General features: G+C 36.0%; 1 protein-coding gene across 1 annotated transcript in view; it reads left to right on the forward strand.

Annotated features, from left to right (window-relative positions):
- The window catches only part of usp53 (ubiquitin specific peptidase 53), a 41,578-nt gene extending 13,932 nt beyond the window's left edge, over window positions 1-27,646 (forward strand). The window contains exons 3-16 of the mRNA XM_003221776.4: window positions 4,888-4,980; window positions 5,897-6,031; window positions 6,571-6,684; window positions 6,765-6,847; window positions 7,738-7,843; window positions 9,919-10,065; window positions 10,953-11,102; window positions 11,415-11,586; window positions 12,401-12,550; window positions 13,758-13,904; window positions 14,133-14,847; window positions 15,861-15,937; window positions 18,420-18,516; window positions 22,207-27,646. Coding sequence (XP_003221824.2) covers window positions 4,888-4,980; window positions 5,897-6,031; window positions 6,571-6,684; window positions 6,765-6,847; window positions 7,738-7,843; window positions 9,919-10,065; window positions 10,953-11,102; window positions 11,415-11,586; window positions 12,401-12,550; window positions 13,758-13,904; window positions 14,133-14,847; window positions 15,861-15,937; window positions 18,420-18,516; window positions 22,207-23,194 — 3,174 coding nt within the window. The 3' untranslated portion in view covers window positions 23,195-27,646. The remainder of the gene's footprint in view (window positions 1-4,887; window positions 4,981-5,896; window positions 6,032-6,570; window positions 6,685-6,764; window positions 6,848-7,737; window positions 7,844-9,918; window positions 10,066-10,952; window positions 11,103-11,414; window positions 11,587-12,400; window positions 12,551-13,757; window positions 13,905-14,132; window positions 14,848-15,860; window positions 15,938-18,419; window positions 18,517-22,206) is intronic.
- Window positions 27,647-27,940: the final 294 nt, after the last annotated feature.

Below are 27,940 nucleotides of genomic sequence, written 5' to 3' on the forward strand. Positions count from 1 at the left end.
AAGTCAGTGCCATTCAATCTACAGTTATGGGCTCCCACATTCCAGAAATTTTAATGTCTAGTATATATTCTTATACAACATTGCAGAATACTATTGTAATATAGTATAACAAAGATCCTCATGTATTCAACATATGAATAAATCAAACTGAAGGCATTCACTATTACAAAATGTTAATCCTTGGAAAAGTGAACAGCTCTAACTGATTCATTAAATAAATGTACAAAAAGCTGTGTCAGGAGTTTGCATCTTTAGGCAATTGCTAAAGCTCAGACTACATGAGAGACCCATTGCCGGCCTTCAGGACCTCCCCATTTCTACCGCCACATTTCTTTCTATGCCCTTGACACTGTCTCTTCTTGCTCTCTTCCCATCATTAAGTATACACACAATGGCAACAGTAACATCCATTTTCCCTTCCTATGTTTTAGAACAGGGGTCCCCAAACTAAGGCCCGGGGGCCACGTGCGGCCCATCGAAGCCATTTATGCGGCCCCCACGGTGGCGGCTCCCTCCTCCTCCTCCTCCACCGAGGAAGGCGCTTGCGTCTGGTGCGCGCCTTCCAAAGCTTTGCTTGTTTATAATGGTATTTTAATTATTGACAGAAGGACACAGTATAATACAGCAAATGAGATATATATGCTGGATTTTGTATCACAAAATCACAAGTTGAACACTTCCCAAGCAGTTAGGACTGTGTGATTTATTATTATTATTATTATTATTATTATTATTATTATTATTATTATTATTATTATTAACAACATTGAGACTGGGTGGCCATCTGTCAGGGGTGCTTTGCTTGTGCTTTTGGTGCACAAAGGTAGAAGGGGGTTGGACTAAATGGCCCAAGGGGTCTTTTCCAACCCTTTTTCTTCTTCTTATTATTATTATTGACAGAAGAACACAGTATAACACAGCAAATGAGATATATATGCTGGATTTTGTATCACAAAATTACAAGTTGAACACTTCCCAAGCAGCTAGGACTGTGTGATTTATTATTATTAGTATTATTATTAGTATTATTAACAACATTGAGGCTGGATGGCCATCTGTCACTGGTGCTTTGCTTGTGCTTTTGGTGCACAAAGGCAGAAGGAGGTTGAACTAAATGGCCCAAGGGCTCTCTTCCAACCCTCTTTATTATCATTATTATTGTTGTTATTATTATTATTAACATTGAGGCTTTATTTGTTCCCGTTTTGTTTTTTCACTTCAAAATAATAAGATTTTCTGCAGTGTGCATGGGAATTTTTTCATAGTTTTTTAAAAAAAACTATACTCTGGCCCTCCAACGGTCTGAGGGACAGTGAACTGGCCCCCTGTTTAAAAAGTTTGGGGACCCCTGTTTTAGAAAGATTGGTCTCACAGAATGGTGGCAAGTGTATTAATTCTGAATAAGACAGGAAGTTGGCCTTGTTGCTTAACTCCTACAGAAGCTTTCCCGAAATGTATAGGTCATATCAACTTCTGAAGAAATTATGAGATCTTCCTGCCTTTAAGGGGTCTGCATTTACACTGTGGGGTGTATGGGAATGCACTTCCTCAAAGATATCTGTCCTCCCTTCCCCAAATAGTTCCCATTCCCAATTGGAGAGGCAAGTTCTGGACAAGCGAATCTCCCTTACCTCTGACCTAAGATTGGATAGCAGTAGGATTTGTCTTGATGACTCTTGAGGCTTTCATGAGAAGCAGTTTACCCTATTTATGATCTTGGAATGCAAGTTAGGTAAGGGGGAAATCCTGCTGCCACCGCCTCTGATCCAACATAGTTGTGCTGACTTCATTTGCATTCCCAATATTCCTTATTGGGTAGGAATGCCCTTATTTTCTAGCTGAGAGATTAGTGATGTGTATCTTTTCCATTCAGAGGGCACTATGCTTACTTTGGAGTTGGAACACAATTATGTCAGAAAGGAGTATATAATGATATAGATGGAACAGAAGGGTTTTCTGGAAGCTCTGCGTTGTTGCATCAGCATAACAGGCAATCTGCTTCTTGGAACCAATTCAATTCCCATTCTGAGAGAAAGAAATCTTTAAATAGATATACATTTGTTTGTCTGCCTCTGTAATAAGTCAACAAATTAATTAGTATAAGAACTGTTGCTTTTGATACTGTTGCAACTAACTAGTTACTGTATGTGGAGACAGGAAAAAATATACATTCCTTATAGTATACATTTTAACAAGTCAGAACTACAAAGAGTCAAGACAGTACAGTAGAGTCTCGCTTATCCAACATTAACGGGCCGGCAGAACATTGGAGAAGTGAAAATGTTGGATAATAAGGAGGGATTAAGGAAAAGCCTATTAAATGTCGAATTATGTAATGATTTTACAAATCAAGCACCAAAAGATGAAGTTTTACAACAAATCGACAGAAAATGCAGTTCAATACACGGTAACGTTATGTAGTAATTACTGTATTTACGAATTTAGCACCAAAACATTGCAATGTATTGAAAACATTGACTACTAAAAAGTTGACTACAAATAAATATAGAATTGCTGCCCAGAGAAACAATTGTGGATCCAGGCGGGAGGCAGACTGTGTTGGATAATACAGAATGTTGGATAAGCGAAGGTTGGATAAGTGTGACTACTGTACTTGCAAAGTCTGAAAGCTAATTCTATAAATCGGAGCGGGGCAAAGTGAAGTACTAGCACTGCAAGTACTAGACCCCAAGGCTATCTTTGTGGACCAAGACTCCCCTTTTTCTCATAACAGAAATATGAAGAACTATTACTGGAAATCTTCAGGACTGGTAATTCAGCTTTAAAATGCATTGTCCCCAACTGTTTGATATAACTCCACATTTCTTTTTCAAAATCAGAAGTGGACATCTAGATTTTTATTTAGTTATGCCATTTGTGTTAATCTCTGGAGCCCTTGGAGTGTCCTAGAGATGGAAAAATTAATCTCCAAGCTTGCTGAATGAAGTTGTCCAGTCTGCAGTATTCTTGTATATTTCACAGCAACCATGCCAATTCTGAAATGTATTAACAATGAATTAAGTACTGTTGCTACAGAGACACAGAAAATTAGTTGCTGAATGATAACACCATACATATATAAGTCTTAATGATTCCATGCAAATTCCCTGGTGCAGACTAGCAATTAGACCTAGTCCAATAATAAACGAATGAATGTTTGTAAAGCAGATGCAAAATATATTTATCTCCTAAGCTTTCACATAATAAAAGCAAGCAACAATAAATACAATAAATACAAAATGAATGGAAAACAAAATATAGGATACCTTCATGTGAAGACTAAATATCATACCAGTAAAGTAAATCTATTTAAATTTCAGTTATTTAAACCAAATGAAATAACAATTTTATTCTGGCTAAATAAACAAAATTCATCTTTTTAATAATGTCATTATTAACTATGGAGCTACCTACCCTGGGAAGTTCAGCTGGTACCTTAACTTTCTGATGGGCCCTGAATACAGTACTGTTTCATATTGCTTTCAGTGATTAAAGTTGCTGTTTTTGCTATTTTAAAATTGAATTCTAGGATTGGTTTGAGATTTCATTTAGGGTTTTAATTGTGCTTTTAAAATGTTTCTATTTTTGTGCTGGTTTAATTGGATTTTTAAAATTCGTCTCGATATGGTCTGGGAGGTGATCCAGATTTCTTTAACTCTTCATTTTGGTCTGCATCATGATTTTGCAGCCACCATTTTGGTGTCTATAGGCGATATCATGTTGCTGTCATTCATCTTTTAATCTAGTGGTTCTCAGCCTGTGAGTCTCCAGGTGTTTTGGCCTACAACTCCCAGAAGTCCCATCCAGTTTACCAGCTGTTAGGATTTCTGGAAGTTGAAGGCCAAAACATCTGGGGACCCACAGATTGAGAACCAGTGTTTCAATCCAACTGGGATGTTCTAATACTACTTAGAAAAGGGCAGCTATGTTGTGAAGATTTGTTATTTCAAAATGAGAAAATTTAATCTGTTCATCGATTAGAATTGCAGTGTTTGAAGCATGCCCATCTAAATAAAACTCTAGCATGTATTCACAGACATTCAAACAATAATATATTGCTTTGAATAAATTCAAAGTTCAGTCCCCCTTTTGAATCAGAAATTCAAAATACTCCAAAACATGAAACCTTTTGCTGCCAGCCACCCACTTCTGTCACTATTTATATGCAAATACAGGTATTCCAAAGTAAAAAAATAATCTGGGATATTTGGCCATAATTATTCAGTTTATGAGAAAGTAAAGAGCATTCCTTTAGTCTTCTAACCATAATTCTTGTAACCTTTATTTGTATAACTTACCTTTTTGAACATAACATAATTTCAGTGAATCAGATGATAACTATTGCTTTTAAGGTATTAAGATGTCTGTTATTACTTTGTTTATATCTTATTAATCCTTCATATTATGTTAACCAACATAACTGCAGTCTTTGATTCCCAGGGTTTGTAGTTTTAAGAAGGCTATTTAGAATTTTGTGCTAGAGAGATGTAATGTCACATGAAATTACTAACCCCAGGATACTACATGATGCAGCTGTGGCAATGAAAATGTTTTCAAACTGCTATACTGGTGCAGAAAAGTGTAAAGAGGGTAAAGGTAATTAAGTTTTTGTAAAAGACTACAGTATTGTTTGGTACTGCTTAAAAGTTAGTCAGATGACTTGAGCAATAATGGACTAGACTGAAGGAACATGCTCAATAGTGAATACTGATAATGTTTAACATTTGTTGTATTGAATTTTATCAGATTTTACAAAATAGTAAGTGAAAGTACCCTGTTTTTAAATCACTAGCAGATAAGCTTGTAGTAGGTTTTGGATTTTGAGTCAGGAAAATCCTTGGTAAAGAAAGAAAACCTTTATTCTTACCTTTTTCATCTCCCCTGTAGGTTTTATGGCAACTTGACATATTCCGACGAAGTTTAAGAGGACTAACGGGACATGTTTGTCAGGGTGATGCCTGTATATTTTGTGCTCTAAAGGTAAATGTAAAATTGTGTTACCCTTCTGATATAGATTGAGAACAGAATGAAGTTCTAAGTAATAATAATTTCCAACATAAGATGTATATAAAATCAACATATTTTGATTTTGTATAGTTAATAATTTTCCTACTTTATTGAATAATAATATAGGAAAAGCAGACTAAGTAAGAACAATTGAATGTTATACTTGATTATAAATTTAGAGTAATTTAGAACTGATTCATTTTCTAAGGTAATATTTCTTGACAACTTTTAACTGTTATCATTTACATAATATACATATAGGATCTAACACATTTGAGCAATGAATGTTGGTTAGACCATAAAAAAAGAAAATCGGGGATAATCTGTTTAAGACACAGCAGCTTGGAGTATCCTCGAGGAAGCCATGATTGGCTGGAATTCTCTCCAGGAGCACTTCTGATAGAGAGTGAAATACTCTGCAACATGTTTTGAACTATATTTTACATAGGAGCCTCTTTGCTTGCAGTTGCCAGAGACCAATAATGGGAAAAGAGTTGCTTTTATGTCCTTTTTGTGGGCTTTTCAGAGGCATCTGATTAGTTATTATGAAAAGCAGAGTGCCAGATACAGCTTTCTGAGTCACCTAGCTTTATATGACCATTTCATCAGTAAAGCAATAGCTAAGATCGGCCCCCTGACAGTCTTTGCGTTCACCAAGATCTAGATGTGCAAAAAAGAGGGCATTGGAAAACTTAGTAATTATATTTAATATACCAAGTAATTATATTTTATTAATCAAGTAATTACATTTTTATTAGATAAGTGCACTGTGTTCATGATATCCAAACATCATTGAGATGAGAAAAAGTGGAATATGCTGTACTTTTCAAACAACAAATCTAGATAAGTAGATAGATATAGCTTAATCAATGCTGCTGTTGATTTTCAGACCATATTTACACAATTCCAACACAGTCGAGAAAAAGCACTCCCGTCTAATAACATGAGGCATGCCTTAGCGGAAAGCTTTAAAGATGAGCAACGATTTCAACTTGGCTTTATGGATGATGCAGCAGAATGTTTTGTAAGTAACCTCCATGTAATAATGATCAAGATCTCTTTTTGATAAATCGGTGCCATTTTGGTGGATGGCTTAACTAAAGCAGATGATTGGATATAAATACCTTGATCTATCTTACTGCTTTGAAATTTTCTGGGTTGTAAAGTGTTTTAACCTGTGTTTCGATTGAATGAAAAACACATAATATGTAAGCAATAATTCTGTAATCTATTGTTAACAAATAAATTCCTGACATTAAATGGTATATTGTAACTTGTTTTATATGGAGGGGTGAATGTTTTGGTTAGTTTGCACTCCCCCCCCCCCCCCCCCGGTATGAAATGGAGACAACACTGATGGTCTGATAATCAGCATCAGAAGTAGAACAAGGGAACAACTGAAACTTCTGATACGAAATCTTGCCCCTGCAAAAACTAAATGTTTCCTTCAAATGTTCTTGAAGGTCACTTTTATATTATTTTTTCCTTGGAAGCTGCTTTAAAAATCTGAATGATGGGAAGCAACAATATAAATGTTTTTAAATGCAACATTCTTTCATTTAGGAAAATATTCTTGAAAGGATTCACTACCACATAGTGCCAAGCAGTGAAACGGATATGTGCACTTCTAAATCCTGCATTACTCATCAGAAGTTTGCTATGACATTATATGAACAGGTGAAATATATCTTTATATTTATTATTTTGAAGATATTTTCAAAGACTGTAGGAACTAAAATTGATTTTTTTTTTTATAGTGTGTATGTCGCAGCTGCGGGGCATCTTCGGATCCTTTGCCTTTTACAGAATTTGTGCGTTATATTTCAACTACAGCCTTGTGGTAAGAGAGATTTTGTCTTTGTGTCCGTTACGTTGGTTTAATGAAGATATTATTTTTAAAAAACATAATCTTATGACATGAGAATTATGAATTCTTAATACTAATGGCCAGAATATAATGGATAGTATCTAATAGAGAACTTCCATTGACAGAACGGCTTCTGTTTAGTGGAACTTAGTTTTGTACTAAACACTTTGTAGGAATTTTTGGGATTTACATAATAATAGAACATGAAGTCAGTCTAATTGCAAACTATTGAGAACTAATTCATGGTGCCTATGTTGTTGTAATGATGTAATGATATTTTGCTGACTAATGAGTTGTGGGACTATTTTCATCCACATAGTGTATTCTTCCACCTTTCATTATACTATAATATATTCCACTTAAATAAGTTTAGGAATTCACGATTATAAATAAAGCTAAATACAGTAGAGTCTCACTTATCCAAGCCTCGCTTATCCAAGCCTCTGGATAATCCAAGCCATTTTTGTAGTCAATGTTTTCAACATACTGTGTTATTTTGGTGCTAAATTCGTAAATACTGTAATTACTACATAGCATTACTGCGTATTGAACTACTTTTTCTGTCAAATTTGTTGTATAACATGAAGTTTTGATGCTTAATTTGGAAAATCATAACCTAATTTGATGTTTAATAGGCTTTTCCTTAATCCCTCATTATCCAAGATATTCGCTTATCCAAGCTTCTGCCAGCCCGTTTAGCTTGGATAAGTGAGACTCTACTGTATGTAAAAAAAAAAAAAATAAGCCATGCCTAAAAGTAGATCAGTGTAACTCGCCTCTTTCAGAGTTTGTAGGACTTGCTCCAAATTCTGTTTATTGCCATGGTGTTTTATACTAAAAATATTACTCATTTTTCTTCATAGCAATGAAGTAGATAGAATGTTTGAAAGGCATGAACGCCTCAAGCCTGAAATGTTTGCAGAACTGCTCCAAGCTGCAAACACTACAGATGATTTCAGGAATTGCCCTGTAAGTAAATGTTAAAAAACACTCTTCAGTTTGGACAAACTGTCTTTGATAAGCAGTGAAGCTGAACACTCATGCTCAAAACAGGACTGAAAAAGGAATATCTTCTTCTTTTTTTTAATGTGGTATTCCTACAGTACACCACAGTCTACAATCAAAGCGTTAGACTTAATGTCACCTTAGATTAGTGCACTCTGAGTGTGAGAGATACTCTGGAGAAAGGCAAAGTCCCAGGGCAGATAAGTAGCCACCTCTTGAAAGGGTGGATTAAAACCACTGGCCATTTTTCTAAGAGTCTTAGATGAAATAATTTATTTCAGGAATTCCTATGACATTGAAAAGTGGGATACTCTTTTCAGGCAGTTTTTGAGTTACAAACATCCAACTTACAAACAAGTTAAGTTAAGAATGGGGGTGAGAAAACAGGAAGTGAGAGAAATCTCCCCCTAGGAAGGGAAACTCACTCTTGGAACAGTTATCATGGGAAAAGGTGTATCATCTGAAGCATTCTCACCAATCCTTGTTTTCACAATAAGCCAAAATTTTCAAAATCCAGTTATCACGGGGACAGAACCTATCTTGTTTGTAACTTGGAGATGACCTGTACTTAGTGCAGCTCTTACATTTTGTATGTGGACCCGCCCATATACAGTGATACTTGACGTAAGAATTTAATCCGTTCCTTGGCCATGTTCTTAGGTCAAACATTATCTCAAAGCAAATGTCCCTATTGAAATGCTATTAATCCCCCCCCCAAAACTACCCCAATTATTTTTGTTATGTGTTTTTAAATAAGAAAATGTGCTCTATAAATAGCAAATAATGTATAAAATGTTCAGAAATAGGCAGTGCTTGGTTCCATTCAGCCACTGTGGCAAGGAAGCACATTTGAGATAACAAAATGTGTGTTGGCCGGTGTAACAGCAAGGCAAAACAACATCATTTTCTTCATACTGTACTCCCTCCCTCTCTTGCTCTCCCTCTCCTTGAAGCTAAATATATAGTACAGGAATAAAAAGCACATGAAGTGAACTAACCCAAACTTCCTCAGTGGACACCAATCTCCCAAAATGGAGAAGAGCACCTGGCACGCAGGCAAAGGCACGGAGCCATGAGATACAGTCTGCTGGAAGCCCTGTACTCTCTGTGTAGGCTGAGGCTCTGCTGCATCAGGGTGGACTACAATCTCTGTGTGTGTGTGTGTGTGTGTGTGTGTGTGTATATAGAGAGAGAGAGAAGGAAGGGGGGGCTTCGGATAGCATAGGGAAGGGTTAACACCCCTTTGGTGTTTGTTTTACTATCTGTGCCCCAGTTCAGAAGTTTTCACCTCACTTTCTATCCCTGTGATAATTGGATTGTGAAAAATTTGGTTTGCTGTGGAAACAAGATTTGATGATAAAGCTTGAGCGGAGACATGGTTTTCTCCATGATAACTCTTTCAGGAGTGAATTTCCCTTCCTAGGGGTAGATTTCTGTCACTTCCTGTTGTCTCACCCCCTTTCTTAATAACTATGAGTCATTTGTAAGTTGGATGTTTGTAACTCAAGGGCTGCCTGTATTCCAAATTCCAAAATAAAAAATCTGAATGATGACATATTTCTGGACCAGAAATATAAGGGATACTCAACCAGTTTATTTTCTAGTTTAAACCATCAATATAATAAACTAACCTGGTTAAACAAAATGTTTTTAATTTTTTTTACAAAAAATGGCTGTAATAAAACGAAACAAGTCTCATTTGGGTAATCACAAAAAAATTGAAATTGCCATTTTTCTGCAGTGTTTTTCTCTTGTTTCTGTCACTGCCTTATATTGTAGATAAAATTAAAACTATTGGACAGCAGTGATCAGAGAACTAAACAGTATCTATTCATCTTCAGTCTCTCCAAATTTCTGTTGAAACAAAATTAGCAGGAAAATCAGATGTATAGGGCCATATTACAAGCATTTAGCGTGGGCTACTTACCATTTCAGAAATAAAATAAAAATATGTGATGAATATAAGTACTGCAATTTGAATTCTGTCTTGTTAAAAAGAAGGCATGCAAATTAAACCTACCTTTTCTTGCTTTTTCTAGAGCAACTGTGGCCAAAAAATAAAAATCCGCCGTGTTCTGATGAATTGTCCTGAAATTGTCACAATTGGTCTAGTTTGGGATTCAGAACATTCTGACCTGACCGAAGATGTTATCCGAAACCTGGCAACACAACTCTATCTTCCAGGGGTATTTAAACCACATTGTTTAATATAAACTGCATTCCCATCTTTGCAACTATTCTAAACAACTTGAGATCTTTTTCTGTGTTAGAACATATTTTTCAATACTGGAGTTCTAAACTCAGAAGCAAATCCCACTAAGGTCCATATGACTTACAGTTAAATGTGTATCATGACCTAACAAAAACAGACTCTTTATTATTATTATTTTTTTAGTTTTTAGACTTAAGTAACACGGATGCTTTATAAAACAATATGGTAAGATTGAAGATTCAAAGACCTGGGGGAAAAAACCAGGAAAATACATAAAACGTGTTTGTCCCTACTACATTGAGGCCTTATTTTATTTTGCAAATATTATAAAAATTGAAGAATGATAAACAAAATGTTTAATACAGTGATTCATATATGTATTCTCCCAAAATTATTCTTAAGAACCTTGTAGGACTTTTACATAAGACCTTTTAAAACGTTTAGATCTTTATGTGGAGAATGGGTGTGTTGCAGTTCATAAAAGTTAATAAAACCTCTTCTTTTCCCATTGCTGCCCCTTGTCTTGTGCCCCAATACACTCAGAACCTTCTCCAGAAGACTTGAAAGATACTCTGGAGCAGGTTTTTTGGGGAGGGAGGGAAGGAGGAGGGAGAAGAAAGAAGGAAAGAAAGTTATGTTGGCTGCTTCTATATCACTAGTTGAATGTTGGGTTTATGTCAAAGAATCCAGTGCTCTACCCTCTGAGAAAAAGCTTTAAAAAACCCACCAGAATTGAATAGACTTCAAATCATACTGCTGATAATGGCCCTTTTCTGTTCTCCTATCACAGTTTAAAATAGTGTTTTCAATTTAAACTTGCTTTTCTGTTATGCCTCTTGTTGACGGACATTGTTTTTTCAGCTGTTTTATAGGGTTACCGATGAACGTGCCAAAAATAGTGAGCTTTTTCTTGTTGGGATGATTTGCTATGCAAGCAAACATTACTGTGCCTTTGCTTTTCATACCAAGAGTTGCAAATGGGTGTTATTTGATGATGCTAATGTGAAAGAGGTAAGCTCTCATTTACTCATTTTTGGCATTTTACTTTACATCTGGATGTGCTATAGAACTGTGAGAGAGGTTTATGTAAAATTCCGACAGCCTTCAAGTTTGATATTAAACCAAATTACCTGGTGTTTCATTAAACATGCACAGTTTCTATCAAAGCTGAATGTAAATGAAAAGAACATTCTCCAATACTGAGTTGTGATGCCAGATTTCATAGAATGTGTGTGTTCGCGCGCGTGTGTGTGTGTATTTATATATAGATCTCCAATTCATTAAACGTTTCCCCTCTAAATGATTTGCTGAAAACATATCTAGGTTGGAACAAAATGGAAGGATGTGGTGTCCAAGTGCATTCGGTGCCACTTTCAGCCACTGCTGTTATTTTATGCAAACCCGGATGGTACACCGGTGTCAACAGAAGATGCACCTAGACAGATAATTCACTGGTCACATTATAAAGCCTCTGCAGGAAATGGAGAAGAATCTGGTAAAAAGATATTTGCAAATTAATCATTATTTAGTAAAAGAAGAAAATCTATGAATGTACATATGTGTAGTCTATTTATTCATATATCCTATGTTTTCAGATATCGTATATTTTATTATATCAGCCCATTTGTTAGTGCTGCTCTTGCTCTTGGTTTCTGAATAAAAAAAACTCTTTTATTCAGCTGTTTAAAAAAGTTGAATGAAGTATGAAGGAGCAAGAAAGACAAGAGGAAAAGAAAATTGCCCAGTGCATAACCTATCGTATCTTTCCAGACAAAGGTTTTGTTCATAACCTACTTGGTATATTTTTAATATTAAGCACAGTATATCACCTAAAAATTAACATTAGCAGCATGCAGTCAAATTATATCTGCATATAGATCCTAGTTGTAAGACTATAATTGTGTAAACAATTTAATTTAGTTGTAAATTAATGTGGTTTAGTTGGCCTAATTTGAACCACTGCTTAAGAAACAATATGAGCACACATCAATGAGAAACTTTTTTCTTGATTATTTAAATGGTGTAAACTTGTGGCCTGCTCTATTAATGTGAGAGATTCCCTGCATTCCTCCTGTTGAATGGGGATGAGGGCAGGGAAAGCCTATCTCAATTTCTGGAGGAATTTGATTTGTGTATTTTGGGTATTTTGCTTAGGTTTTGATTTTCCATTTACCTTCACTATTGTGGCATGACTGTTAGGTAATTACATTAATTTTTACTGAATGAATGATTTTAGACTGATAGAAAATCAATTTTGAATATATACACTTTTTTGAGAGATACTTACATTGTTGAATGTACCTTACTAGGATTTGAAAAGACTACTTTTCCAAAATCAGACCATACAAAAGAGAATGGATTTGAAGAATCTGTTATTCAGAAAAACACTAAAAAAATTCAGCCAGAACACTCATCTCTTAATCGGAATCATGTTCAATATGGTGGTGTCAGAGGATCAGGTATATATATTAAAACTTCTTGCATTAGTTTTCAACAGTGTCATTTACAAAACTTACTGTGCATAATTGTTTAATAACCTTTAAAATGTATCTGTTAAAAATAATAATGTAATTGTGTAATATATGCTTGAGCTATTACATTGAATGATTCTTACATAATTATATTGAACTACTAGCTGACCAGTGCTCATAAAACATTAAGCAAAAACTGATTGAGTCACAATCTGTCTGGCTTTGATAATCACCAACCAAAAATAGTTTTTTTTACCAAAACACTATTCATTTCCTAAGGGCAAAGTCCTGTATCCAATCAAAACAACAACCTGGAGCTTGATACACATTATGAAAATACAAGGTAGTCCCGAAGTTACAAATATCCAACTTACAAATGACTCATAGTTAAGAACAGGAGTGAGACAACAGGAAGTGACAGAAATCTACCACTAAAAAGGGAAATTCCATCCTGCAAACAATTATCATGGGAAGAGGTGTCGCACACAAATTCAACTTGAGAACAAATCTACAGAACCCATCTTGTTTGTAACTTGGGGACTGCCTGTATTGCCTTCCGTATAGAAAATGGGGCATGATTTACTATTATGTGATTTAAACTGCATCAGCAAGCTCTGCAGATTATTGCATTTTCATACCAAAAGATCTTTCAGCATTCCTCCTAAATTTTGAACTATTTATAAGATTTGAGGAATCAGTGGCTGCAGTTGAGGAAACAATTCCTACTTTTAGGAAGGTTAACAGAATTGTCAAACAGATAACCAATTGAGAAATTATTTTGGTGAAGGAATGCTCATCCTGTTGCCTGCATGACTAAATTGCAGCTTTAAAGGATTGATTTTAATTTTGAACAAAATCAATTCACACATATCAGATTATAATACAGTATGCAGAAGAATAGAATATTGATTAAAAGCCAGCACTTTTCCTCATGTTGTGTACAAATACGAAGCTCCCAGCAATAGGGATTTTATCTGTAGAATATTTTTTTTACTTCCATACACCGAGAACTATTTATAATCCTGTTGTTTACCTATTCAGCTGATAGCATGTCGCTGTTGTTATGATTGGTTTGGTTGCTGTATTATATATGGTTACTGTATATGGTCCTTAATGGCAAGGTGGTTGGATTGAATTGCTTGTTTGTTTCCTTAATGACTGACTCCATAATGCATATTAATATCTATAATTTCAGGGAAATTAGGGCATAGCGAGCACAGGGAAAAGGCAAAGGACATTTCCAGAGAGTGTGCTCAGAAGGTTGCTGAGATGAAAAATATCTCATCCTCTTTCAGAAAGGATGTGGACAGAGGATCAAAGAGGGAATCAGGGAAACAGAAAGGTAACAAACTGTGTTTTGAGAAGGGAAAGCTTCCTACGACTTACCTCTCCCACACACTCTGATTAAAGAATCCCTTGTCTTTAAATGTTCTCATTGAATGTTTGCTTTGAATTTGTAATGGGCTGACAAAAATAATAGATCACTTTTCAAACTAGAGCAAGAATTTAACACTGAAGCCTACTTAAAATGTCATTTCTCTCTGATTTTTCTTTCCTTTTTGTTTTAAAGACGTGCAAACTCATTTTAAACCAGGATCACCTCCTTCTGGAAATGGATTTAGACCACATTCCAATGAACGTCTATATAACAGTCAGGGCAGAGGACCATACAAACATGAAAAGGTTCACAACCAAATCAGACCCACTGCACAGGTGTTGGGATCCAGTAAAACAGATGGCTTTACTGACGGAGAGAAGATGAGTCGAATGAAGTCTGATAGTGTCACCGGTTATGAAACGGATAGTAGCCAGGACTCCAAAGACAAAGGAAGTGTCAGCAGCAGCAAAAGTCGAAGTAGAGGGTGGAAGCCCATGCGAGAGACACTGAATGTAGATAGCATCTTTAGTGAATCTGAGAAAAAAGAGCATAGCTCAAAGACAAAATTAAATGCAAATAGCAGACCTAAACATGAAAAAGAGATAAGTTCAAACAACTGGCCTAAAGAAAATGCAAGTCAAAAAGCCCTTATGACTATTTATGAGGATGAAACAAAGCAGACAGGGAATCGGAATTCCTTTGATTCAGAAGGGAAAGAAAATGCAGAAAAAAGCAAAGGATTTACAGAGAGAAAAGTTCATATAGACAGTTGGCAGATACAACGGACTGAGTCTGGTTATGAAAGCAGTGATCATATCAGCAATGCATCTGCCAATTTGGATTCGCCTATCATTGAAGGAACCAGCCCAGTTGATAACGCAGTTCCTAAAGAAAACACTTCTTACAGGTAACAAAAATAGTTTCATATTAAAATATATATTTTATAATAAAATACTATCATAATGTAGAAAATTCTGTCTTGAAATATGGACTGACGAAACAAGTATGCATACTACAATTAAATTCATTCAAGTGAGAAAAAGGTCACACTCTGTTCACTCTTTCCTGTGACCAGACTCTTTGGGATTCCATTAGTCAAAATTTGGAAAAAAAGAGTTTGTGGATTTGAGGTCTCATGGTAAAGTTTCTCTGTATTTCTTTTTTAATTAAATAGCATAGAATATTTTGATTAGAATCAGCTATAGTTGTGTGTGTCTGTGTGTGTGAGAGAGAGGGGGGGGGGGAGAGTGACAGAAGAGATGGAGACAGAGACACAGGAAGAGAGGCGAGTTCATGCAAAGGTACCTTGACCTTGCAATTCCCTTTGCTTGCCTTTTGTAATTTCTGCTTGGTCAGGTACACTATATTGGTGCTCTGTATTGGCTGGCTGCTATCTGAAAAGTGGATGAATAACAACAAATTGGTAATAAACATCTCTTGCAAAACTAAAAGAGAAATGAGGGGAAATTTATTTATTTATGACATTTCTACCTGGCCTTTCTCAACCCCGGAAGGGACTCAAGGTGACTCAAGGGACACAAAGGCAGCTATTTGATGCCTTAAAAACAGTGTATAATTCAAATGGACATTAAAAGAGAATGATAAAATGCATTATAACAATGAAAACATTTAAAACAATAGATTCACAATTAATCACGCAATCCACAAGCTTAATCCAGGCCGTTCCAAAAGTAATTGCACATCATTCCAAATATGTCTATTGCAAAGACAACCCCATGTAGAAATTTAGTGAAGTTACTTTGCATGCATCTTTTTGCAGAATAGCTTTACTTTTAGAAGTTTCTCATATGGTAACATGCAATAAGCCTTTTAGTGAAATGTTTGATATTAAAGTTTAGTGAAATACTTCCTACATTTGGTCAACAGTTATATGCTTTGACACATCCTTTTGTTTTATAGTGACCAGAATCTTTCTGTCAGATATTCTGGGTGTGTCTTGCAGTCTACCTCCCAGCAGAACAAAAATTCTTTGGATGGTAAGAATTCAGCTGTGCTATCAAAATACAGTAGAGTCTCACTTATCCAAAATAAACGGGCCAGCAGAATGTTGGATGAGCGAATATGTTGGGAAATAAGGAGAGATTAAGGAAAAGCCTATTAAACATCAAATTAGGTTAGATTTTACAAATTAAGCACCAAAACATCATGTTATACAACAAATTTGACAGAAAAAGTAGTTCAATACGCAGTAATGTTATGTTGTAATTACTGTATTTACGAACTTAGCACCAAAATATCATGATGTATTGAAAACATTGACTACAAAAATGCGTTGGATAATCCAGAACGTTGGATAAGCGAGTGTTGGATAAGTGAGACTCTACTGTATGTTTAATTCTTAAACGATGCCATATTTTTATTTTTCTTCTTTTATAATAATTTTATTATTTTATTAAAAAAACATTTAACACAATACAAATTGTAATTCTCAAATGATAATTGGTCTTTTAAAAATGTAGTTCCCTCAGCATTTATAGTTACAAGCTCTGTGAGGAGCAGCTTAAAGAACTGGGCATGTTTAGCCTGCAGAAGAGAAGGCTGAGAGGAGACATGATAGCCATGTACAAATACGTGAAGGGAAGTCATAGGGAGGAGGGAGCAAGCTTGTTTTCTGCTGCCCTGCAGACTAGGACTAGGAACAATGGCTTCAAACTACAGGAAAAGAGATTCCACCTGAACATCAGGAAGAACTTTCTCACTGTGAGAGCTGTTCAGCAGTGGAACTCTCTCCCCCGGCCTATGATGGAGCCTCCTTCTTTGGAGGCTTTTAAGCAAAGGCTGGATGGCCATCTGTCGGGGGTGCTTTGAATGCAATTTCCTGCTTCTTGGCAGGGGGTTGGACTGGATGGCTCTACTATTCTATGATTCTATGATCAATGTAACACAGTTCTGATTTACTTTTCATTTCCCTCTGATCCTTTTTACATTGAAACTTAGCTCCCTAAAATCTGTCATAAAATCATTTAAAATGAGTCATTTTATAATCTGAATTGTTTTCTGAAAGATGGTTCAGTATTTTGGATGAGACATTTGCTTCTCTGTCCACTCGAAGATAACTTTAAAGTGCTCATCTAGTGTAACAATTCTCCCAAGTGAGGTCTGAAATTAAACAAAGCCAGAATTTTTTTGTTCCTGTTAATGCTTCATTGATAATAATGAAACCTATGCTCTGTAGGCCTAACTTCTGCCATATTTAGTTTGACTAGAGCCAAATTCCTATTGAACTGTCTTTGGTCTTAACCATGCATGGATCTTCATGTCAGCAGAAGAGAAAAACAACACTTCTATTTTTACATTAGCTGGAATTCTGAAGGCACAAACCTTCTGGTGTCAGTGAGCTGCTTGATTGAACACTTGCCATGTTATAGCATTCTCCTATTATAAGCATCTTCTGCCCCCTCCTGTTTAGTTCATGCCACTGCATGATAGTGAATGACGCCCATTAGATTTGTATGGACTATTTGTGTGTAGCATGCTTGGAAAAAATTAGTACAATATCATGAAAATCTCTGCAGGAAATATTTTCAAAACAATACCTTTAGTATCATTTGACCTTGCTGGCAAAATAGTAGAATTTCACTTTTGAATTTCACTAATTTGTAAAAAGAACAGTCTTAGTATCCATACTGATACCTTGGTATTATTTTCTCAGGTCAGTTCCATATATTAAATAATATGTTATAACTGCATAAGTGTTTCAGATGTGTTCATTTTTTCAAGTATAGTTATGTCCCATACCTCCCAAATATGTCCTAACAACAGCTTACTGTATGCATCATTATTTAGTATCAGAATATGAACAGCAGGAAATAGTTTAACAGATAGAAATAGTGTGCAGTTCCTAAAACTTGCCTCTGGAAAGCATCCAGTGAGCAGCATATCCTGGAGCAGATAACATCCCATTTCAGAAATTTATGTTAATGTAATAGTTGCCAGTCATGATCATAAGTGGGTTACATCAACTGAAAGTATGTGTTTAAATCTTCTCATTTGTTATCAGACAGATTTAAAAAGGCTTAAATTTGGCTGATGTCCTTGTGTCTAAAAAGAATCCTTTCTATGTTGATATTTAAGCATATCATTTCAAGGGCATTTTTAAAAAAATATATATGAAGAGCTTCAAGATTTTAGCCATATCTTTTGGTGGGTGAGGGGCAGGGCGTCCTGTACCACTATAAATAAATCAGTTCTAAATTACATTTATTTTTTAAAAAATAGTGGAATATGTTAAAGGGTGCAGGATGGTGTCGTCGTTTGAGCATTGAGGTACAACTCTGAAAACTAGGATTTGAGTCCCCACTCAGCTGTGGAAATCCTTTGGGTGACCTTGGGCAAATCGTACTTCCTTCTAAACAGATCTTGCTAAGAAAACTCCATGATTGGGTTCCTTTACTTTGCAATTATTTGAAGTCACAGAACAACAGCATATTGAAATTAAATGTAAACACTGTTTTGTAGGTTTAAAGAAAGATCAAGCCAATACCCATATTAACTACAGACCTCATAATGCATCTTCGCTGTCTCATCTACAGATGCACAGTCCACCATTGAAAAGGTAACTGTTTTTTTTTTAAAAAAATGCTTTAATACAATCTAAGCAGTCTTGGGTAACTTTTGGGGAGATGACAGTTGAATCCCTTAGGGGCAACAGGGCTTGGTCGTGAGAGGGGATCCTGCATAATCAACCTTTTTGCTGGACAGTTTCAGCCAGACAAGAACATATACCCTTCCCTTCTCTCTCGACATACAGACATACACTTCCTTAACAGAATAACTGGTAGGCACACACAGACACGGGGCCTGTCCCAACAAGCAGCTCTGGTTTACTTGTGGGTGATTACATGCAGATAATGACCTTCAGTGCACTCCATCCTCTCAGTCATAAACTAGCTTTTTCTAGCTTGCCAAAGATGCTTCAGGGAATGGAAGAACGTGCTTCTGTTGAATGATCCAACAATTGAACATACCAGATAGGCACATAAATAAATTCTGTGCTTAAGTGTGTCCTGTGAGAACATATGCTCAGAGGCTAGAAGACATTCAAATATTTTCTTTAGAAGATAGGGATGGAACATACGAAGTAGAATATCTATCTGGCATTCTTGCTGTGGTGATTTTTTATAAAGGATTCTCCATGTAAATTACACTCATATTAAGAAAAGCAGCTGTTTTCTGGGCCAATTACATGGAGAGGATGTAGGTTTAGCTGTCTAGACCCTCTGTTACCTGAGGAGGAGAATTTTGAGGTGTGCATTGCAGGGGAGTAGAGAGGCAGGAGAGACCTCCAAAGGTTTCAAGTTGCCAAAATTTAGTTTGAAGCAATTCATGCAGGAAGCCAAATTGTATTACCTTGTAATTAATATTTTGAAAACAAATCCTTTCAGGACTTTTTAACAGCTCTATACTTAGTATCTTTACTGCTAAGTTTTGGATATTTAAGTTACTTGCTTCTAATCATTAAGTCTAACAACTACATGGTTTCTAAAGAAGATATTTATGTGGGTTAAAACTCACCTCTGAATATTGGCCATGAAAGCTTTTTTAGCATTTCAAAATTTCAAAGCATTTTCAGCCATACTTTTGGAAGCATTCAAATACTACTACTACTACTACTACTACTACTACTAATAATAATAATAATAATACTTTATAACCCACCCTATCTCCTTTTGGGGGGGGGGGGAGACAGGGCGGTTACCAACAAAAGATTGCAAACATTCAATGCCATAATAAACCATAGAAAAAAGCAAACCAAATTAAAACAGTAAACAAACACATCAATATAAATTTATAGTAACTGGCCAAAAAGGTAATTAAATAATCATGGTAGATCTAAATCAATCAACTTACAGCATAATAAAAATCCTAATCAACTAAAATGCATTAAAATTAATGGTTTACAGCAGCCAACAGAACCAAGGAGAGTCACCAGTTTCCAGACATGGTTATACCTCAAGATGTTCTAATCCTCCTCCTCTCCATAAGCTAGAGAGCATAGATGAATTTTTAAAGTTTTTTAAATGAGAGGAGAGAGGGCTGTTTTTATTTCTTTGGGGAGGGAGTTCCAGATGCTGGGGGCGATCATGGAGAAGGCCCCGTATTTCATTCCCACCAGCTGTGCTTGAGATGGGTGGGACTGAGAGCAGGGCCTCCTCCGCAAACAGCAGCACCTGAGCTGGTTTATATACGGAGATGCGGTTTGTCAGATAGCCTAGGCACTAACTGTTTAGGACTTTATAGGTAATGACCAGCACTTTGTATTTAGCCTGGAAGCTGACAGACAGCTAGTGAAGCTGCCACAGCATGGGAGTAGTTATCTCCCTGTATGACGCTCCAGTTAGTAACCTGGTTGCCGATCTCTGGACCAAGTGAAGATTCTGAACTATCTTCAAATGAAGTCCCACATAGAGAGTGTTACAGTAGTCCAAATGGGATGTAACTAAGCATGGATTACCATGGCTAGATCTGGTGTCTCAAGGTATGGGCGCAGCTGGCACACAAGTTTTAATTCTGTGATTCTGGCCACTGCCGACACCTGAAGTTCCAGGGTCAACAATGAATCCAGGAGCACTCCCAGATTGGAAACCCATCCAACACAGGTTGTAACCTCACAACCTGATCCGTCATCCGACTGTCCAGGAGTACTTCTGTCTTGTCTGGATTTAATTTCAACTTAAAAGCCCTCACCCAGTCCATTACTGATGACAGGCACCAGTTGAGAATCAAAATGGCATCCTTGGCTTTAGGTGGAAGGGAGTAATAGAGTTGGGTGTCATCTACATATATCTGACAACAAACTCTAAAACTCCAGATGATTTCTCCCAATGGTTTCATGTAGATATTAAACAGCATGGGGACAAGATGGAGCGCTGAGGGTCCCTGCAAGCCACAGGCCAGGGAGTCGAACAGGTATTCCCCAGCACCACCATCTGGGTCCACCCCTCCAGGAAGGATCAGAGCCACTGTAAGATAGTGCCCCCTAGCCTCATCCCAGGAAGACGACCAAGAAAAATATCATGGTATTGAACGCCACTGAGAGGTCCAGGAGAACAAACAGGGACACCCTCCCCCTGTCTATCTCTCTTAGTAGGTCATCTACCAAGGTGACCAATGCCATCTCAGTTACATAGCCAGGAACGGAGATTTATAAAACTGTAATTACATAACTGAAATTACATAAATGTAACAAGTTCTGCATGAACTTCTTTGGGTTTATTTGGCAGCCAAGGTTATTAACTGTCATTCTGGCCCCATGTAAGCCGCCCCGAGTCCCTTCGGGGAGATGGGGCGGGGTATAAGAATAAATTATATTATTATTATTATTCTAGTACTTAATGATCCGTGCAGGCTTCCTGTTTGTTTCCATGTGTAGTTTCAAAGTGCTGTTCTTGATCTAAAAGTTTCTAAATAGCACCTTCTTTTCTTTCATCCTGTCCATATGCTAAGATCATCAAAGAGTCAAAGAGACCTTCCTTTGAGCAGCCATCAAACATTAGTTGGATGGTGAGCAGGAAAAATTATGTTTAGTTGTCAATGTCTTGGAGGATAATTAAAATCAATACCAAGGAAGATGCAGATGAATATTTTATTTCTGTGATTGCTGTGGTCCAGTAACTTCACATGATGCATAATTTTAGTCAATTAAAATATCTAGATGTTTAGCTACTCTCAGCTTTTTTGAAGGTGGATTATAAATGAAATTAATGATGGTGATTGATAAACAGAGGTATCATTTAAATGTTAGGTAGCTGTTTTTTGGGGGACAAATATGTCAATATAGAGTAAAGACTACTAAATTAGCAAAGTTTCTATACATCTGAGCCACTTCTTGTATGAATAGGAGGCATATACCTGTCTTGAGGATGGAACCTTGAGGGTGTCGCTGTTACTGGATCTATGGAAGTCACAGTGGGAGTAGATTTTCCCTTCATTGCTAGTGTCCTAAAAATAAATCATGGAAAAGGTTGGCTGCATTCAAAGACTACATTGAGATAGTATGTTTAAACATGAAGCCCTCAATCCTGAATAGTAGACTCTCCTGACTTGTGTGCTGTGCCAGTACTGGAAATAGATTAATGAACTTCTTTAACTGCTTATGCTACCTCTTCAAAGCTCGGCTAGAATAAGGGAAATAACATGAAATGTCTATTTACATTTTAAATAGTTTTAATTGTCATTTTAGGCCACTAATTCTTTAATCTTCTTTAACCTTTAATTCTTTAACCTTTAATATTTTATGTTCTAGGACTGGCATACCTGATTGCAATAAGAAGTTTTTTCCTTTAACACTTCAGAGCACTTTAAAAGACCACAGTGAGAAAGGAACAAAGAACAGTGTATTGAGTGAGCAAAATAATGGACGATGGCCTAAAGACCATGTACTTGATGAAACAACCATGCCAGTGCACAGTGTTGAGAGTTTGGCAAGTTCTTACAATGGGGAGAACCCAACCATGGCTGAAAGAATTCTGAACAAGGAATCTCTCTCCTCCCAGTCACAGTTGTCCCAAACACGGACAATGAGATCCAAGCCGGCTCTTGCATTTTTTTTGCAACAGAATATATCCAAACCTTCCTATAGTGAATCAGTTCCATCGGTTGAGCATAAAATTCCTTTGTATGGAAGCAAGACTGATGATACAGCAGAAGCAATTTACCAAAATCTTCCTCCTCCTTTGCCACCAAAGAAATATACTCTGACTAGTTTGCATGGATTAGAACAAGACTCCACTATAGACCCAAAAGTAACAGAAGTACCATGCACAAATCCTTCAAATATTGAAAGGCATCTTGCAAGTGTTCCTTCAAAAGCTACGCCAGAAGCAAATTCATTTGCAGATGAAGAAAGAGTTAAAGCATCATTTCATGGCAATGAGTCCTCAAAGACAGATTTTCCAACAAGTTTATCAGGAAATGACTTGTGGGCTCTTTCTAGTCATCCTACAAACAAGGGGACTTGTCTTATGGGAACTCGTGCTAGCTCACTGGATGCAAACGCAAATGATATTGTATCTCTTACGACTTACTTTTCAGTTGATAATTGTATGACTGATACATATAGGCTAAAATACCACCAGAGACCTAAGCTGTATTTTGTAGACAGTAGTGTGTTAAGCAAAGAGACATCTGCCGTGCATCTGAATCCTTCATACCACAGTACATGTGAATCAGATTATCCCACGCCTGAGCAAAGACATAAACCTAGCATTGGAAATATGTATTGCAATAGGTAAAAATAGTCATGAATGAACACTGATACATGGCACATGATGGGATGTTTAGGTGTCTATATCTCACTTCATTTAGAAGTTACAGCTCTTGAATTGTGTTTGCATATGCATGTGTGATCAACAAAGATTCAAAGTATTTTGATCCTGTGCTAATATATACATCATTTTTCTACTTAAACAAAATTTGCACCCATTCTAAGCTAATGTAGAATTCAGCCAGACTTGATACCAGAAATCCTATTTATACATGTATTTGAGAAATATAAATAGTCTGCTTTTTTGCAACTAATTTATGCTGCTTCTTCATGGCATGACTTGTTTAAATTGTCTTAAAAATTTGGTAGATTGATATTAAACCATCATCTTTAGTTCTGATTTCACAATCGATTAGTTACTAAACCATATTTTAGGGCACATTCTTTAGATTACATTTTAGGAATCATGCATTTTTAAATCTTCAATTGCCGTTTTGTTGATACAGTAGATGTTTAAGCATAGATCTTGAACAATTTAGTTTTGAAGCAGTGGAAGGACATCCATCGTATTAATTCTGTTGATTTGGCTGCCGCTAAATGAACCCTAGTTAGAATGTAATATGGAACTACTTGATTTTTAAATGAGCAAACATATGGCCAAAGGATACATGTAATAACAAAGTAGTATAGTTCTCATAGGGGCTTACACTACCTCAGATTTCACTTGGGAGCTTTAGCCCTCACATGAAAATTGTCCTTTGTGTAAGGCTCTTACATGGTGTTTTCCTGCTCAATGTTGAAAGTTTTTACACAACGTATAGTTTTCCTATGGAGGCATTTTCAAATACTCACCCTAAAAACTGAACAGTTATACTCCCATGCGAACTGTACTACCTCAACATGTCATGTATCATTCTACCGTTTGTATATATGAATAAATATACTAATTCAGGGAAAGGTGGAGATGTATGGGTTGCAAGCTGCATTTCCCCATCAAAGTCTTTTCAAGGCTTTTTTAGCTATATGATATCTCTGTGTAGCTAGCTGATCATTTCCAGGGTACCATTAAAAAAACAAAAACATCTCCATTCTGTCACACATTACACCAGCAGCGAGAACCATGTACCCCCCTAAGTATGGGTGGTGGAAGAATTGTATGTCTGGGAGTTTCCAAATGGTACAAGTGTCCTCTAAAACACAACATCTTCCCCAATCTTTACCATACAAACTCATTTTTTAAAAACCTGAAGTGACTATCTGATCACTTCTAGTTTTGCCAGAAGATGCTAATGTGACTCATAATGGGTCTGGTCAAGGCCATCAGAAATTACATACCCTAGTTTGCCCCTTAGTTTTAAGAGCTGGTCTTCGGCAGAGAAAGACTAGTTCTTGCTAATGTGTTGTGAGAATAAAAAGAGAAAATATTCCTTAAGATAACTTAAAGCACCGGTCCTGCCTAAGAATCCCTTGTAGAAGCCCTTGCAAGAACATGAAAAGTGCATTTAATGGGAATATTGAATTGACCTTCCCTTTCATTTAGGTACCCTTTAAATAAAAGTTACAGTAGTAGCAATACTACTGGTTTGCCTTGTTAAAGTTGTAAGATGGAAGTTTTTCTTGCTCTTGTAAACTCAACTTTAGAAGTTTTATTTTAGTCTAACCAGGAGTCTTTTAAATATTGGTGTGATATATTGAAAGGTCAAGACTTATGCACAGAATGGTACATATAATCAGAAAATAATTGTGGAAAAATTTTGTATTAGTTAAAACCCATAATGTATCTGAAATTCTTGAGTCAATATTTCTGTTGTCCTGGATATCTTTAACCCAAGACTGTATAGTAGTTTTCGGTTATTCAAAACGATGCCTTAATGAGTGACTTAGATCGTATTTTAATATATAGAATGACAACTGGTGGTTTAAATAGCAATAACAGATGTTCCTTACAGCATACCTTAAATACTGCAAATTGTGTGTAGCAGTTGTATGTAGTGGGGTTGTTTGGGGCTATCCTTATGCTGCAAAAGAATTTCATATCATGAATTGTATATATATTTTTATTAGAATGGCCAAAAGAAACAATATATGACTATTTGCATGGATGGAAAATGCTGTTGGTGTTCCTAATGTCTTAATTCAAATTATGAGCAGGGATACACAGAAAATACTCCTTAGACGTTCCTGTTATGGGAGCAGGTGGCAGGTCTAAAATAATGAGTTTTAGGTTTACATGGAATTCTCATTTAGTTACTGTAGGATAAAAATAAATTGTATGGTACAATACTTTCTGAAAAATGGGGAAGTATTTAAAATACCCTTAAAGCACCATATGTCGTCTGAGCTTGGATGCTATGCAGGGTCAACTCTGGCTAGTACTTAGGTGGGAGACCACCAACAAATACCAAGTGCTGTAAGCTATATTTCAGAGAAAGGCATTGGCAAAATGAGCTTTTGGGTATTCCCCAATTACAAAAACCCTTTGAAATATATATAAATTTGTCATAAATGGACAAAGATGATTAAAAAACACCCAAATCATAGTTCTGAGAAAAGGGAGACATGCCTTTTGTTTTAAGCCATGTAATTGATTAAGACTTTCCATCAAATGCTTGTATTGGAGTTGTATTAAGCTCTGCGTTTACTGTTGGCAAATTGAAGATGTTAAATGTGTTATATTTTATCAGGATGCTATCTAGTATTCTGTATGTCTGTGTGTGTGTTACAGAAGGATTACTTTGAATTGGTTTGCTCCCTTGACTACATTGTGAAATGCCATTCAATGGAGTGTAAGGGTTTCTGACCAAATTATACCTTATGTATCTTTGTTGGAACCTTGTAATACCTGCGTTTTTATACATACCTACAGAAACCAAGAATGGGGATACACATACCTAAGTTTGTTTCTCAGGACCACCCCCCCCCCTTTTCCCCATAAAAACATGATTGTATCTTTAGGAACCTAGCTACTTGGTTAGAAAAAGCTATGCACCTAAATTCCTCAGATACTAAAATTGCCTTCTATTTAAGAATTACCCCTCCCCCCCCCCCCAAAGAAAAAGGAAAAAAGAGGAATCCATCAGTGGTTTTGGCCTTCCATGATGCTGTATAAGAGAGCACAGGTCAACAGCTGCCCATCAAGAATTATATTTTGACAGTATGTTAACCATAAATTGTAATCTATAATTTGTTACTTGGCATTTTGCAGCATACCAAATGACTTGCATCCGTTGCTTTAAATCTTGTTTCCTTCCTTTTTTGCTTTCCCTAAAAGTAAGACTTTTGCAGAAAGTATTTCTTTAAAGCATTACTACAAGTGAAACCGAACCTTTGCCTTGAATACAGGCCAGAACGTTCATCTAAAAGAAGCTGTGTGAAGTTATTGTTTCTATTCATTTTTTAAATAGAATTTTAAAAATCTCATTTCATTCTTTTTACACACATAATGTGTTAATAGTTTAAAGCCTTCGTGTGTAGAAATGGAATTGTAACATACTGGAATCTGTAAATATACTATTGAAAGCTCTTACTAGAAATTGTGTTTTTGACTCTGCAGTATTGACATAAACACTAACAAATGTGAATGATCTGGTGTAAGAGCATTACTACATTTTAAAAATGTGCATAGCAAATGTTAAATGTCTGTATAAATGAGAAATATTAAACTGTACATTTATTTTTAAAGGTGCTAATAGGCACAATTAGTAAACTGATTATGCTTATTAGAAAGATGTTGAATAGTATATATTCTTGTAAATTGATACCTTTGTTTTCGTCTTTTGACAACATTTTGTACAGATTTGTGGCTATCAGATAATGCTTATTTCATTATAACTTATGGTCAGTTTTTATAACAGACCGTGCACTCTAAATAGATATTTGCTAGCAAAAGTTGATTTTTTTTTATTTTTCCAGGGTGCCTATTTTTATAATTGTTCCCTTCAGATTATAGATTTGTATGACTTTTGTAATGCTAAATGCATTTAACATGTCTTGTAAACAATACTTTCATTGTCATAGTCTTTAGAAAATTTTGATCCAAAGGTGCATTTTCTGCTTGTTCCAACTTGTCGGATACAATTAAGTTAACCTATACAGTGCTTAGCTTACATGTGCATAGTTTGAAATAAGTCTATTTCACTGCTGCTAAGTTTGGTTTTTTCAAGCAAGCATGAGCAGCACAATGGGTGTGTGTTAATTTTATATCCAACAGTAAAGCTACTCCTTAGTTTAGGAGCATGAGACTTTGCCATCAAATAACACAGTGACCAAACTATCTAGTATGAAACAAGATTCCTTACTGACATGTTTGGTTCTGTGCCATTTTCTATTGCATCTATAAATTATGCAGGTAGTCATTATCTAATGGAATTTATTTATGTTCGTCTAAAGAACTTATTAAATGAATTGTACATTCTTTCCTATGGAACCTTTTGTGTAGACATGTTCGATTCAGAATTAAATACTAGTTTGTTCAACAGAACTTGCTCCTAGTTACGTTTGTACAATAGTCTTACCTTTCCTGGTCTCTTCGGATACTTTGGCTTACAACTGACATGGGGAATGATGCTGGGTTTTGTAGACAAAGATCAGGTATACAGCAGTAGTTTTAAATACTTAGAAGAAAAATTAAGCTCCAATTAAATGAGAACGTTTTCACATGCAACATCTAGTCTTGTAGATAAAATTCCTCAGAGTTCCTAGGTGAGTTCCTCAGAGTTCCTAAATTCCTGAGTCTCACTTATCCAAGATAAACGGGCCGGCAGAACCTTAGATT

This window comes from Anolis carolinensis, chromosome 5 (genome assembly GCF_035594765.1).
Source record: "Anolis carolinensis isolate JA03-04 chromosome 5, rAnoCar3.1.pri, whole genome shotgun sequence".
Taxonomy (NCBI): Eukaryota; Metazoa; Chordata; class Lepidosauria; order Squamata; family Dactyloidae; genus Anolis; species Anolis carolinensis.